Genomic DNA, 16,714 nt, shown 5'->3' with positions numbered 1-16,714 from the left:
CAAGGATAATTGTGAATGGTCTTGTATGAATTAGTCTATTTATCTTAAATTAACATGCACTACATGTCTTCCATATATTTTAATGGAGATGTGCTGGCTTGCAAATAGTCCACACTTTAACCTTTTACTTTACCAGCGCTGTATATTTGACACAATATTTTCATGGACCTATTAGCTGCTCTATTTTACGATGTGCACCAACTTAATATAAAGCTACACTGTTTCCTGACCAGCGCAACAAATATACTTTACAAGGAGACAGAGAGACAGAGAAACAGAGAGAGACAGAGAGAGATTGATTCAGCATTTCACTTACCCCGCAGTGGAACGCATGTGCGTTCCACTGACAGGAAGTTCGTCATTTGCGTTCCAAATGCCGAACTTCCTGTCAGTGGAACGCACATGTGTTCCACTGCGGAAGATAAGAGCTCAGGGACCGGACACCAGGTTAGTTCACCCGTGTATAAGCCGAGAAGGCTTTTTCAGCATACAAAAATGTGCTGAAAAACTCGGCTTATACACGAGTATATACGGTATATAGAAATATAAATATAGAGAAGGGCGGCGCCTTCAGGTGTATAGACAGTGTATATAAACACTAAAGTACACAAAATAGTCCAGAGTGGTAGATATAACAGAACGGTGTCTGTATAAATGCACCGCAAGTGAATCATGAAATTGATGTGCAGGATAAAAGCATCAATTGACAATATTGATCGTGCAAAATAATAAGTGGTGTGCGTACCAGATATATACAATAAAACCGCTTATCTGTATGGTAGCTCCTTAGGAATCCCGGAGTATAATCTGTAACCACTTCTCCTTAGCGATGGAAAAATGTATGTTCTAAAACAACTGCAACACCAATCTCATCCGCTCATCATAAAAAGGAAATATATAAAAGGCCATATGGTGTAGTATTTTATAAAAACATTTTAATCAGGTATAACATTTAGAGTTCCAACTCACAATATATATGCTTTAGATAGGCTTATCTGTAAGTAACTGGTCTGCAGTCTCATCCCCTTGGGTAGTAGAAATCCCTCAGCAGACTCCACACAGAAGCTCGGTGCAGAATAATCTAAAAGTATATGTCTCAGGGTGTAGCAGTGTAGCCAGTAGTCTCCAGATATAGTATAGGGGCTCAACGCGTTTCGTTCAATTAATGAACTTCATCAGGAGTAGTAACTTAAAATACTACACCATATGGCCTTTTATATATTTCCTTTTTATGATGAGCGGATGAGATTGGTGTTGCGGTTGTTTTAGATCATACATTTTTCCATCGCTAAGGAGAAGTGGTTACAGATTATACTCCGGGATTCCTAAGGAGCTACCATACAGATAAGCGGTTTTATTGTATATATCTGGTACACACGCCACTTATTAATATTTTGCACGATCAATATTGTCAATTGATGCTTTTATCCTGCACATTCAGGGCCGGTGCTAGGGTCCACGGCGCCCTAGGCATTTTTAAAAAAGCGGCGCCCCCCCCCCCCCCCCCCCGCAAAAATCGCCGCCCCCCCCCCCCCCGCAAAAAACGCCTCCCTCCTCCCTCCTCTCCTTACCTTGTCTCACCACCGCCGCCTCTCTGCTCCGTCTCCTCCCCTCCACTCACTGACACTAGTAAGTGGAGGGGAGGAGACGGAGCAGAGAGGCGGCGGTGGTGACAAAATAGCCTCTTCCCCCCTCCCTGTGCATCTGATGCTGTGCGGCGGCCGTGACAGGTATGGTCAGCGGTTGCCGCACAGTTTTAAAGTATTTTATTATTCTGTGGCGCCCTCCAGAGCCCGGCACCCTAGGCAAGTGCCTAACCTTGCCTAATGGGAGCGCCGGGCCTGTGCACATCAATTTCATGATTCACTTGCGGTGCATTTATACAGACACCGTTCTGTTATATCTACCACTCTGGACTATTTTGTGTACTTTAGTGTTTATATACACTGTCTATACACCCGAAGGCGCCGCCCTTCTCTATATTTATATTTCTACGTTTTTCGGACTAACCATCCGTTTCTGAAGGTTGGCTGCCACACGTACATTTGTGGAGGTGTTACTCTCACTGTATTTATATATTATTTGAGTACCCTATATATTGTGTATACATATGCAATTTTGTATTTGTGCTAATATCCATACATTGGGTTAAGCGCCACTTGTAGATATCTGGTTTGTTTTTCTACCTTTTGTGTATATATATATATATATATATATATCTATATCTATATCTCTATATCTTATATGTATCATATAGATATCTGCAAATATATCATATCAGACTTGCAATTGGTTGGCTCATAAAAATGGCGAAACTACTTCTAGTCCAATCACATATATTATAATCACATTTATCACGTATGTGCATATGACTGGCTCATGTATTTCTAACAGGGAATGTCTATATTGCTACAGTCCAAGAAATATATCTGCGATAATAAATATACTATATACACAGATATATTAACTTGGCTCATCTGACTATGCGGAAAGTCCAACCTTGTCAAGCTGATATAAACATATATTTACATGCAGTTTTGATATATTAGTGATTCCAAATAAATAAGTTCGACGTGAAAACTCAGCTCTATTTCAACAATTATTTAATATTCAAATGATACAAGTTATAAGATAACAATACACCATGGGATAAGCTTTTTAATTATATACGCTTCCTTATCTAACTATACAGTAAACAAACATAAAAACATGACATACTTTTACAAACATTAACAATTCATATGCATATGGTATTCTTGCAAGATAATCATATGTACCTGTGAGTTGTTTTCTTAAAATAGGATCCTTCTCTCTTGTTCAACTTCTTTTTCTTTTAGTTTCTCTCTTTCTTTCCTGCTACTACTGAATGCTCATATTTATATATCTATAGAACCCCCATTCCAAACCTGGCATTGCATGATTGCAATCTATGTAAAACTTACACAATACATGACTGCTTTTCAAGTGTCATAAAACCAATTGAGGTCCTTTTGTTCCCCAAGGTGACAAGCCAAGTCTTTGATGTGAATAAGTTTCAGTATAATAATTATTGTCCTAAGGGTTTCACATGAAGTGAACAAACAGGGATAAACGTGAGATGTCTGTATTGGTTCAATATAATTTGGCCTACATATTGTCTGAAGTTATTTAATCTCCGGCTTAAGTGAAGAGGCCGTAAATGAAGGATGTCTTTTCTTCACTGATGGTCCTTTGATATGTAAATAGCCCTTTGGCTAATTGATAAACATGCCATTGTTTTATTCCCACACATTCTAATTGTATAAACTGGGTTAATGGTCAATCTCAATTGTTAATTTACAATGGCTCAGTCTCTCTCAGCCTTTCATCCACTATGTGCACAAAACTATATCTTAACCTATCTATTTCTTACAATTATACATATATATATACATACATATACACATACTCACACACACATATATATACGGATACATATCCTATCCTATACAATACAATACAATATCTATTCATTAAACTATCACCTACTCAATTGTATTTATTTATTAAACCAGCACGTTTCATTTTTATTTAAACAATTACCCTTACTATAACTATCTACTTCATTCCTTTATGAAACAATTCCCCATATGGTAACATGGAGCCACAGTGCTGGTGTGTCTCCCCACTAACAGAATTTGTAAGGGGGTCAAACATAACGGAAGCCCCACCTGCTCGCCCACGAATCCAAGCAAAGCCTCAAAGTGTGTGCTCCCCACCCAATCAATCATATGACCCAACTATGCCACATAGTAATCTAGTCTGAGATTGTGGAGAGCCAACCCCCCTAAGCCCTTGGATTTACAGAGTGCCTGTAAGTTGATCCCGGGTCTCCTATACCTCCAGTTTTCGGGAGGTATACTGGTGACTGTTGCAAAATAAGGGGAATTGTGCCATGTAAATGAGAAATAGTAGACTTGTCCCAGTTAATCAGTAAATCTGTGAACAGACCAAACACCCTGACCGTGCTTAAAAGGTGTACCAAAGGGATATCAGACAAACAGTAGCATGTCGTCTGCATATAGGGCTATCTTGTCCCTAGCTGTGGCAACAGGGAGACCAATGATGTGGGAATGAGCCTGAATCAAACATGCCAAGGGCGCTATAGACAAGGCAAATAGCGCAGGGGACAAAGGGCAGCCCCGTCACACAGCTTGCACTTAACATGGATAAATTGGGATCTCAAATTTTGAACAGCCAGAGCAAATTCCGGAAACCTGTGTGGAGTTTGTGTGTTCTCCCTGTGTTTGCATGGGTTTCCTTCGGGTGCTCCGGTTTCCTCCCACACTCCAAAAACATACTGGTAGGTTAATTGGCTGCTATCAAACTTGACCCTAGTCTCTCACTCTCTGTCTGTCTATGTCTGTGTGTGTCTATATTAGGGAATTTAGACTGTAAGCTCCAATGGGGCAGGGACTGATGTGAATGAGTTCTCTGTACAGTGCTGCGGAATTAGTGGCGCTATATAAATAAATGATGATGAAACCCAGAAATATTGTGGTTGTCGAGCTTGAGTGGTCCACGTTGAGTTGGAGAGCAGCGTTCCGGGGGGGTGCACCAGTCTGTAGCGCCTGAAGTAGAAGTCTATGCGCCCACTCCACTGCAAAGTGAGAGGAATAGGCCTCTTTACCAAACAGATTGTGGAGCCAGGTTACCAGAAACAGTTCTGGATTAGCGCCCTTAACACACTCCGAAAGGCCCACAAACCTGATTTTGTAGTGCCTCAAGCAACTCTCCACGTCTGACATTTTATATTTGTATTAGTTAATTTGTACATTACCTATTTTATCAGTAACCCACTTCTCTGAGATGGTAATGGTAAGCAAAACTCGGTGAGTAGTCGGGGGTTCCCCCTGCGTGGGAGGTTCAGGGTCGGGCGTGGGTTTGGAGCGGTAAGGGAGAGCAGGGCTGTCCTTAGCATTGTTATTCGGGGGTTATCGGTCATATTTCTTAAGTTGGGCAACAGCTGCCTGACCGTTCTTCCCCATGGTGATGAATTATAAGGCAAAGATCTCAGCGACACAGTCTACCACAGCCCAACTGCTATATTTCTGATATCACTAGTGGATGAAAGACACAATAAGGCCCAATAGTGGTAGTTATATTCCCTGGAATAAGGAGGTGCCGTTAACCCTGGCCCAGTTGTCACATTGCAAGCTGCAGGAGAGCACTCTCGTTCCCAGCACAGAACTATTATTTTACTGATCATACTTGATCATACTTATTAAAGTAGTTCACACAATGTGTGTTCCAAATAGTACAGGTATAATGACCTGCAATCCTACATGAGAGGCACAGTCTGTCAATAATAATGGTATGGATGGTACTCACTGTGTCCTCAGCACGGAGCGCAGCCAAGGGTAGTGTCCGCATATTCAGGGGGGACAAGTAGTCTAGTCCCAAGAAGTAGGGCATGTTGCGCTGTATTTGTAGTTGGGGCCAGCAAAGGCATCGGGCAACATGCAGTGTAGCTGGGCAGGGCAAGATGGCGGCAGTGGCATGGATGATTCTCGTCAGACAGAGAGTGCACCTGGATGGCAGCCCCACAGGTATCAAAGGACCACCAGAGACCCCACAGAGGGGGGAGGAGAACACATCCGACATCAGAAGCACCCAAAACTGTCAGGTAGGGAACGGTCCAGAGAACCGCAGATCACCAAGTAGGATGGCAAGATGACGTTCAAGACCTGTCAGGGTGGCAGGGCCGCACACTCTGATGGTGCAGCGGGGAGAGTAGAGCATGGCCAGCCTGGTGTGAAGGATGAAAAAAGATTCTCCTCCCGCGATCTTGCGGCGCTGACAGGCAGGGCTGACGGGACGAGGCAGTGGATAACAGCGGGTTGGTAGGCCAAGTGGAGGGCAGACAGTCAGATGGTAGAGCTGTTTCCCAGAGTCCAAATCTGCAATACCGGGCCAGCGGGATCACCCAAGGTAACAGAGGTGCAGGGAGTCCAAGTTGCAGAGAAAGGGCAGCAGTAGGCTGGGGAACTATGGATGTGCTGATGGGATTTTGTAGGAGAGCAGGAAAAGCGCGTCCTACTCCATGCTACATCGAGCTATGCCCTCCATTTTTATTTTTGAAATTTTTATATATGTATGTTATTCTGAATATCAGTGATTGGTTTGTTTTTATTAATGTTTTGTGTATATACAGTAATTTACCTGGGCATCAGTGAGAGGAGAAGCTGACTGAGGGTCTGTGTCCATCTGCCACATTGTTTAGTGTGGTGAACAAAAATCACTGAGAGGGACTGCACACAGCATGAGAGATCACACCGAGAGCTTCTCTCTGGTAAGTGCTTCAGTTATTCTTCCTACACTGCTCACTGATGTAATCCTCTATCTACCTGCCTGCTACTCCTCGGGTCTCTGTGACAGGTGGTGGGCTGCAGGCAAAACACTTCCCACATGCAGAGCAAACATGTAGCCTCTCTGCTTGCAATGAATTCTCTGGTGGTAATGTCTCTTCCATTTATATCTCCTCTTCACTCTGGCTGCTACACTAGGGTAAGCACTTCTCTCCCTTGACAGTCTGTCTCTTCCAGTGCCCCTATTTCCTTCGGGTATTGCTGGCATTCTCCTCTTATCATCTTAAGTAGTACTGTATTGCTGGAGGTGTGGGGGAGCTGGCATCAACCTATATGGATCTGCTCCTTCTCCCTGTTTGCCTCCAATCTGCTCTGTCCCCCAATTCTTCTGAGGTCTTGGGTTGCAGTCTCTGACTCCAGATTCTCACATCTCTATTTCCTGACTCCCAGGAATATATACATACATACACATATATATCTATATAATATCTAGTGACACCCAGCTACCCTGAACAGTGGCCTGCACTCCTACATTGAGCTTGTCTCTCTTTAGGAAATACAGGTTTAGAAGTGAGTGATGAGATGGGGTTCGGGGAACAATATTCAAAACTGGGAACAATGTGATGAGGTGCTCAGTATATACAGGGGGTAAGAGAGTGGCCAGTGGAGAACATATGAGGAAAATAACTCTGCACCATCTAAATTGTAATAAAAGATTTTGAAAGTCTTCTACTCACAAAAAGACTATAAAATTATGACCATTAAACGTCTGCCTTAATGGACATGTTCATTGAGCACTACAGACATGGTATGTCATCACATCCTGTGGTTAGCTGCAGATTCAGCACTATCATGGAGTCAGATTGCTGTCACTCACACAATACAGACATGGTATGTCATCACATCCTGTGGTTATCTACAGATTCAGCACTATCATGGAGTCAGATTGCTGTCACTCACACAATACAGACATGGTATGTCATCACATCCTGTGGTTAGCTGCAGATTCAGCACTATCATGTAGTGAGATTGCTGTCACTCACACAATACAGACATGGTATGTCATCACATCCTGTGGTTAGCTGCAGATTCAGCACTATCATGAAGTTAGATTGCTGTCAGTCACACAATACAGACATGGTATGTCATCACATTCTGTGGTTAGCTGCAGATTCAGCACTATCATGGAGTCAGATTGCTGTCACTCACACAATACAGACATGGTATGTCATCACATCCTGTGGTTAGCTGCAGGCTCAGCACTAGAGTGACATAGCTGCCACTTACAAATTGGTGGAGATGCTAATTCAAAGATATGTGTGTTCACTGGAATACACACATGCAGTCTATGTAACTGAAGGTCTGAAAGCTATGTATCACAAAAGATAGTTTCCACATATATTTTACATAAGAATATATTAATACGTAAAGAAATGATTGTAGATATTGTATTGTCATAGAACTGAGCAGAATTCCTGGAAGATATTCTCATTATCCTCATTTCCATAATGATTATACAAATATTTACAGAATCCATTATAGACCATGTGCATCTTAATAAGTATTGGTATCTGCAGCAGGATTATCTGTACTTCACATTTGACTGGCAATGGGGACATGGCAACGTACACAAAAATTAAAACAGTGGACAATGACTGGGTTATTTATGTTTGTGTATAAAAACATTGTTTTCCTTACACAATATAACACTACTTCAGTTAAAGTAGATTGATTAAAGTAATCATTTTAAATATTGGCGCATCATTTTATCTTACAGGTGAATTAATGAGCATGATTTCCAGTAAAAATAGAAGACGTCTTGGAAAGGATCTTGTTATCTGAACATCTGAGTATTCCAAGAGAAAATCTCACGTACAAGTCATATCTGCTACAGACCTTGATTCTTCTTAAAATCTAGAGAATTCACACAAGCTAATTTAATTTTATAAGTAAGAGAAACCTACTTGTTTCACATCATATACATGATGAATCTAACAGGAGAGAAGCCCTATCTGTGCTCTGAATGTGACAAATGTTTTACATGTACAGCAAAACTGATCATACATCAAAGGACTCACACAGGAGAGAAACCATTTAAATGCTCTGAATGTAGTAATTGTTTTACCACTAAGTCACATCTTCTTACACATCAGAGAATTCACACAGGAGAGAAACCATTTAAATGCTCTGAATGTAGCAAGTGTTTTAGTGAGAAGTTGTCTCTTGTAAAACATCTGAGGATTCACACAGGAGAGAAGCCATTTAAATGTTCTGAATGTAGAAAGTGTTTTAGCCAGAAGTGGAACCTTGTAAAACATCTGATGGTTCACACAGGTGATAAGCCTTTTAAATGTTCTGAATGTAGCAAGTGTTTTACCATCAACTCAGATCTTGTTGCACATCAGTGGATTCACACAGGAGAGAAACCATTTAAATGCTCTGAATGTAGCAAGTGTTTTATCCTCAAGTCACGTCTTCTTAGACATCAGAGGATTCACACAGGAGAGAAACCATTTAAATGCTCTGAATGTAGCAAGTGTTTTGGGCAGAAGTCAACTCTTGTTGCACATCAGAGGATTCATATAGGAGAAAAAACATTTGAATGTCCTGAATGTAGCAAGTGTTTTAGGGAGAAGTCAACTCTTGTTGCACATCAAAGGACTCACACAGAAGAGAAACCATTTAAATGCTCTGAATGTAGCAAGTGTTTTAGCCAGAAGTCATATCTTGTTGCACAACAGAGGATTCACACAGGAGAGAAACTAAATGTTCTTAATAACAAGAAAACCAAATTCACACAAGAGAATTACCATGAGGAGCTGAATGTAGCATATATATCATAAGCAAATGACTTTATTGTATCACCATAATATCCATGCGGGGGAAGCACAGTTTTTATTTTCTCAATGGGGCAAGTGTGTTATTGTAACGCTCTTGTGTTTCCTTGTTCCAGCTCTGTCTCCTCCGTGCCGCAATCGGCACTTCCGGGTAGCAGGTCACATGACTTGACTGTCGGGTCGGGTTTTTTCATGATGGGGCAGACCATGCTATGCACTGTGCTATACTGGTGTTCTCTCCATGCAGGTGCTGGGACTAGTAGAAGAAAGAGCTTTCTATCCCGTAGAGAGTTCCAGCAGCTCTTCTCAGTACTGGGATTCCTTCTAGGACCAGCAGAGCTATGAGTACTGACTATATCTACAGGAACACTGCACCCTGCCCGCTTCACACTACATGTGCTTCTATTAGTGTCTGTTATACCTCCTTATTCTTTCCCTCATACCTTTCTATGAACTCAGAAAGGTTATTTAGTAAATGGTGCCAGTAAATCATTGGTTGCTGTATCCAGTAGCAACCAACCAGATTATCACTTTTGTTAGTTTGATAACACCAGGCTGCTAAATGCTGATATCAGATGGCTTTGGGTTACAGCACATCATTGTTGGTCACATGATGATATTAATTAAAACCCCAATAGGATACATTGTTTCCTGGGCTACTCATAATGGTGTGTAATGATAATTACATGTAAAGTTACTTGTTTTATGCTTGCAGCACATTAAAATAATACCCGTTACTTACACACCGTCATGTTCATTTCAGAATCATATTCAGTGCACTCTGCAAAAAAAACCAATCTGGTCCTCCTAGTGCACATATAGGTATACGCTTACTCTCTTCTCTGGGAAGCTGTCATCTAGAAGTGTACTTAGGTGTGAAGAAAGACACACTGGCAATCATGTAAACATCCTCAATAGTCCAATCTCCCACCACTCGTTCCCCCAGTAATGTGACATTTACAAACCTGCTTTTCACACCCTCACTTAATTTAATGAAGATTTTGTAACAGAAATGATATATTAAATACAAGCGCATGTCTATTCCTTTTAACACATGAAAGTGCTTTATATACTGTAGAGATTATGATTATAATTTCATTCTATTGTATATGGGGTGAGCTTTGTTTCACATGGTTTCAATTTTACTAAGTAATTTGTGCATTGAGAATATTTTTGTACTTTTAGGTATAGATGTGTGTAAATAACATAAAGTGATACAGTGATGTGATTTTACCTAATATAGTATGAGTGTAGCGGTGATGGTCATATTTCCGACGCTGAATCAAAATGGTAACAGGGTAAATGTCAATAGATTCATTCTGTCCACATGTTTAAAAGGTAGACATTGTGATTGCCGACAGTAGTAATGTTGACAGTCACAATGCCGATATTAAGCAAACAATGCCTGCGGGTCTGGCGGATGTACAGCCACCAAACCCACTGATATAAAACAGTTATTAAAAGTAAATAAAAATACATAATGCTTATTACTCCCAGGCTGGTCAGCACGGGATGGGTACGAATTCCCGACACTGAAAGTAATGACAACCAAATAAACTACACAAAAATGTCTACAAGTACATTATCGCGACATAGTAGGCGCGATGTAAAACACGCGAGGTATGCCTACACCTAGTATACTGGCATACATAAAATCCCTACATATCTGAAATAACGATAGAATAAATGACTACAATAAAGGTGAACGACAATACTGAATGCCTACTGAGAAATATTACCTACAAATATTAAAATCACTGCAAATATCCGACACTAAATATTACCTACACTACATAAACGCCTACCAAAATATAAACAACTGAAATATTTACTAGAAATCTGAAAGTACTACTCAGTATATTCCTACATACAATATTACGGACAGGACATTAATGTGTACACAACAAAATCACTACTGAGATATAAACCCTACACATTATATTAGTACACATACCCAAATTGATAATCTATTGCTAAAAATAGAAAGCCAATTTACTCACACTAAAAATAGGTGTATGAAAACGGAAATAGTGAAATCGATATCATTAATAGTTATTTAATTCCATATGTACCAGATTACTACATTTTATATTTGCTTTATCAAACATTACACCCTCCGTATCTTTGTAATGTATTTAGTTTATTATTGACAATCAAATCCGTTGCGGCCATAATAGTTTTAACATAACTTTGAACTTAGATGAATGTATATACTTTTCTCGACCATGTTTGTTATTACTGTATGTTTTGATGTATTCTCTAGCCGTGTTTGCTACTACCCTTTTCTGTCACACTCACAAAGCATTACGCCAGTTACTATGTCTGTAATAGCAGTAATACGTCAGCTGCTTTGTTGTGTTAATAAATGGCATTTAAATATTCCTTAATCTTTTGTTCTTGGAGGAACTGTTATTAATAATTAATAATATAATATAATTGTCAATATTTATATTAATTTAGATATAAATTAAAGCAAATTGATGTACACCTTGTAATTTATGTTTTAAACAATAAATATAATTGTTTTTATTATTATATTCTCAACCATTCTTTAAAAGAAATGTCTCTATAACCATATTGTGCAATACTGTTATATACATGTTATTCAAATTCTTTCTTATTTTTATATTAACATTTTGTCACTGTTTTACACACAACCAATTATTATTTAAAACATAGTTCATTTTATCACGTAAGCATTGCACAGACGCATTCGTTTGTATATGTGTAAATTTATTTTTAATTTATTAATTTTGTCATAATTAAAAACACTAGCTTTAATGTTAATGTACAATTACCTCAATCCAGTGATTCTTCTCAATTCTTCATTTCCACTGTATTTTTGAAAAGCAAAAAGGACATTAATATAAGAAACTATAGAAAGTATTAACAATATTCATAGACACACTGTAAATGTTAATCTCCTGTTTAAACACTTCACTCACTGTAACATCTCTAATTTTTAATCATAGCTACAAATATATAAGTTATATCATAAGTTAGATCAATTGTGCAGATATTGTAGTTTATATGGTAAATATCTCATTCTACCACTGCTCAAGCTATCTCTAAAAGATCAATTGTGCAGATATTGTAGTTTATATGGTATGGTTACCCTCTATTTGTTTGTTTAAGAATTTTATTACTTTGTTTGTAGTGTGTGATTAGTGGGGGTTAACTCATGAAAGTGGTCACATGGCTATTTGAACCTATTTAAACAGCAGTATTAGGCTGTTAGCTAGTGAGAATTCTTCTAAGTGAAATTCTTACAAGTGGATTAACTAGTACAGTTAGAGATATACAAGAGGAGAACATTCTACCTGCAAACACTGCTACCTGAAGACAACATTCCACAATCAGCCTGAGCTCTGATATCCTCCACCACCTGGACTGCTAACTGCCTGGACTCTCCCTGCTGAACTGTTTCTCACACTTATTCAGGCTGCTGCAGTATTATGACTTGGTGATTCCTCTTATGCTGCTTGCATTCCCACTTTTAAACCACACTGTTGCTCCACTTAGCTTGAACTTTGAACTGGCTCCCTCTTGTCCTGTGGATTTGTATAACCAGCTCAATGCACCTTGTATTATGCCTTGTTTTATACTATTGCCTTCCAATCATGCCTGATACTGTTTCACCTAACTGTTTTTTCTAAACCCACCCATCTGCTATCTCTGCTGTCCTTTCTGCTTCTTATTCCCTGACTCATACTTTACATCTCTTCTTCCTCTTTTCTCTTCTACCTTTGCATTCTTTTTTATTCACCTCTTGTGCTCTCACCATTTCCTCACTACGCTTGTAAGACCTTACTATTCTTGATTTCTGAATTCTTTCAACTCTCTATTCCACACCTTCTCTAGCTTTATCATGATTTACTCCTCTTTCACTTCTGTCCTCTCCCTCTATCCCCCTACTTTCCATGTCCAACCTTTCCATATACTTCCTCCTCACTCCCCCCTCTCACTTCCCATCCCCCTCCCTATTTCACTCCTCTCATCTCTTCTGTGCCTCTGGGCCCCTGAACTAACATGCTGCCCCCTCTTGCATCTTTTCCTCTCTCCTCCCTTTCCCCACTCACACCCTTTCCCTCTTGTCCCCTTCGCTGCTCTTCTCTCAGCGTCAATCTGCTCCTACCTACCTCCTCCCTCTCTTTCCCCCCAGCTAATCTTCTCCCTCACATCACTCCTACCTTCTGCCTCTCCCATTCATAAACCCCCTTATCTGCCCCATCTCCACTCCTCCCCCACCTCTTGCTCCCCTGCCCCTCATCTTCTGTCTGCTGACAAATCCCCTCTTATTTCTGCGTCTCGTCCAATTCCAACCCTTTCTTCCTGTCATTCCCCTCGCTCCATATCTTGCTCACCCTTGCAGACGAGCAACCCCAACAATCTCATCCACATCTCTCCTCTTCACTCTCTTCCACTATCCTGTGTTCTCTGGAATGCCAGATCAGTCTGTAACAAATTGACCTCTATCCATGCTCTCTTTATCTCTAGATCCTTTAACCTGCTTGCCATCACTGAAATCTGGCTATCCCCTGATGACACTACCTCTCCAGCTGCTTTCTCTTTCGGGGGCTTGTCCTTCTCCAACACACCCAGACCTGGGGAACGGCAAGGTGGTGGCGTCAGCATACTTCTCTCCTCCTGCTGTTCTTTTCGGGTTCGTCCCCCTGAACCCTCCCTCTCTTTTTCCTCCTTTGAGGTACACTCTATCTGCCTATTCCACCCAGTCCACCTTCGTGTTGCTGTTATCTACCGTCCTCCTGGTCCTGTCTCCCAATTTCCTGATCACTTTGCCACCTGGCTCCCTCACTTTCTCTCCTCTGACCTTCCCTCCCTGTTCTTGGGAGATTTTAATATCCCTATAGACTGGCGGTTCCCAAACTGTGCGCAGCGGCTCCCAGGGGTGCCGCGGCGCTGTCACTGGGGTGCCGCGGCGCTGTCACTGGGGTGCCGCGGCGCTGTCACTGGGGTGCCGCGGGCCAGCCATAAAAAAAAAAAAAAATGAACACAGAGACTTACCAATCCGTCGGGCGCCGGGACCCAGCAGCCTCCTCCCTCCCGCAGCTGTCACTGAACATCGACGTCAGTAACAAGCTGCTGGAGAGAGGAGGCTGCTGGGTCCCGGCGCCCGACGGATTGGTAAGTCTCTGTGTTCTTTTTTTTTATGGTTGGCGCCTAGCGCGGGGCAGAGTGAGAGGGATCGCGACAGAGAGCAGAGGAGGGGGACAGAGAGCAGAGGATAGGGACAGAGCAGAGGATGGGGACAGCGGGGCAGAGGATGGGGACAGAGAGCAGAGGATGATGACAGCGGGACAGAGAGCAGAGGATGGGGACATAGAGCAGAGGATGGGGACAGAGAGCAGAGGATGGGGACATAGAGCAGAGGATGGGGACATAGAGCAGAGGTGGGGGACATAGAGCAGAGGATGGGGACATAGAGCAGAGGATGGGGACAGAGAGCAGAGGATGATGACAGCGGGACAGAGAGCAGAGGATGGGGACATAGAGCAGAGGATGGGGACAGAGAGCAGAGGATGGGGACATAGAGCAGAGGATGGGGACAGAGAGCAGAGGATGATGACAGCGGGACAGAGAGCAGAGGATGGGGACATAGAGCAGAGGATGGGGACAGAGAGCAGAGGATGGGGACAGCGAGCAGAGGATGGGGACAGAGAGCAAAGAATGGGGACAGAGTGCAGAGGATGGTGACAGCGGGCCAGAGGATGGGGACAGAGAGCAGAGGTGGGGGACAGAGAGCAGAGGATGGGGACAGAGAGCAGAGGATGGGGACAGCGGGGCAGAGGATGGGGACAGCGGGGCAGAGGATGGGGACAGAGAGCAGAGGATGATGACAGCGGGACAGAGAGCAGAAGATGGGGACAGCGAGCAGAGGATGGGGACAGCGAGCAGAGGATGGGGACAGAGAGCAGAGGATGGGGACAGAGTGCAGTGCCGGCTCTGTAACTCTCCCCAGGAGGAGTGTTGTCGGCTCTGTAACTCCCCAGGAGGAGTGTTGTCCTGTGTGATGCCGGCTCTGTAACTCTCCCCAGGAGGAGTGTTGTCCTGTGTGATGCCGGCTCTGTAACTCTCCCCAGGAGGAGTGTTGTCCTGTGTGATGCCGGCTCTGTAACTCTCCCCAGGAGGAGTGTTGTCCTGTGTGATGCCGGCTCTGTAACTCTCCCCAGGAGGAGTGTTGTCCTGTGCGATGCCGGCTCTGTAACTCTCCCCAGGAGGAGTGTTGTCCTGTGCGATGCCGGCTCTGTAACTCTCCCCAGGAGGAGTGTTGTCCTGTGCGATGCCGGCTCTGTAACTCTCCCCAGGAGTAGTGTTGTCCTGTGTGATGCCGGCTCTGGAACTCTCCCCAGGAGGAGTGTTGTCCTGTGTGATGCCGGCTCTGGAACTCTCCCCAGGAGGAGTGTTGTCCTGTGTGATGCCGGCTCTGTAACTCTCCCCGGGAGGAGTGTTGTCCTGTGCGATGCCGGCTCTGTAACTCTCCCCGGGAGGAGTGTTGTCCTGTGCGATGCCGGCTCTGTAACTCTCCCCGGGAGGAGTGTTGTCCTGTGCGATGCCGGCTCTGTAACTCTCCCCAGGAGGAGTGTTGTCCTGTGTGATGCCGGCTCTGTAACTCTCCCCAGGAGGAGTGTTGTCCTGTGTGATGCCGGCTCTGTAACTCTCCCCAGGAGGAGTGTTGTCCTGTGTGATGCCGGCTCTGTAACTCTCCCCAGGAGGAGTGTTGTCCTGTGTGATGCCGGCTCTGTAACTCTCCCCAGGAGGAGTGTTGTCCTGTGTGATGCCGGCTCTGTAACTCTCCCCAGGAGGAGTGTTGTCCTGTGTGATGCCGGCTCTGTAACTCTCCCCAGGAGGAGTGTTGTCCTGTGTGATGCCGGCTCTGTAACTCTCCCCAGGAGGAGTGTTGTCCTGTGTGATGCCGGCTCTGTAACTCTCCCCAAGAGGAGTGTTGTCCTGTGTGATGCCGGCTCTGTAACTCTCCCTGGGACGAGTGTTGTCCTGTGTGATGCCGGCTCTGTAACTCTCCCTGGGACGAGTGTTGTCCTGTGTGATGCAGGCTCTGTAACTCTCCCCAGGAGGAGTGTTGTCCTGTGTAATGCAGGTTAGACTGAGCAGGTTGGGATGTGTGGCAGGGGGACTGCGACATTGCAGGACTGGTGTGTTATGACAGCTCACTAAAGTGCAGCCTGTGTCTAGCTTGTCTCCTGTCGCGTCCTTCTCCTTTGTCGCAGCGCTTAGAGATGTGTTGTGTGGTCTGGTCTGCAGCCTGTTGCAACAAATCTATGTTACAAGCGCACCGTTTTGTATGGATTTGCTTTATTTTATTACACTATCGGCATTCCCCAGAATAGTGACAGGTCACAGATGTGGGCGACTAAACTGGACATTTCACATTGTCTGCTGGAGAGACGCAGCAAAAGGACAGACTGCAGTGAGTGGGAGAGAGAGAGAGGGGATCTGTCCACTTTAAGTGCATTTCTATAACACGATTGTCTTCTTTTGGATAGATGGCTGTAGATAAAAAAGAAGCCTTAT

General features: G+C 43.1%; 2 protein-coding genes across 3 annotated transcripts in view; both read left to right on the top strand.

Annotated features, from left to right (window-relative positions):
- The window catches only part of LOC142150979 (uncharacterized), a 536,473-nt gene that overhangs the window by 13,640 nt on the left and 506,119 nt on the right, over positions 1-16,714 (top strand). The window lies entirely within an intron of this gene.
- LOC142151012 (uncharacterized) lies at positions 6,148-11,169 on the top strand. Of its 2 annotated transcripts, XR_012691122.1 has the most exons (3): positions 6,148-6,310; positions 8,104-9,245; positions 9,280-11,169. XR_012691122.1 is itself a non-coding variant. In XM_075206271.1 (2 exons), the coding sequence occupies exon 2, from the start codon at positions 8,309-8,311 to the stop codon at positions 9,167-9,169; it is 861 nt and encodes a 286-aa protein (XP_075062372.1). In that variant the 5' UTR covers positions 6,148-6,310; positions 8,104-8,308; the 3' UTR covers positions 9,170-11,169. The 2 variants fall into 2 exon arrangements, 1 of the variants encoding a protein (XP_075062372.1); XM_075206271.1 differs by having other exon boundaries at positions 8,104-11,169.

This window comes from Mixophyes fleayi, chromosome 4 (genome assembly GCF_038048845.1).
Source record: "Mixophyes fleayi isolate aMixFle1 chromosome 4, aMixFle1.hap1, whole genome shotgun sequence".
Classification (NCBI taxonomy): Eukaryota; Metazoa; Chordata; class Amphibia; order Anura; family Limnodynastidae; genus Mixophyes; species Mixophyes fleayi.
Note: the sequence above shows the minus strand (reverse complement) of the source record. Positions and strands in the feature narration are given on the sequence as shown.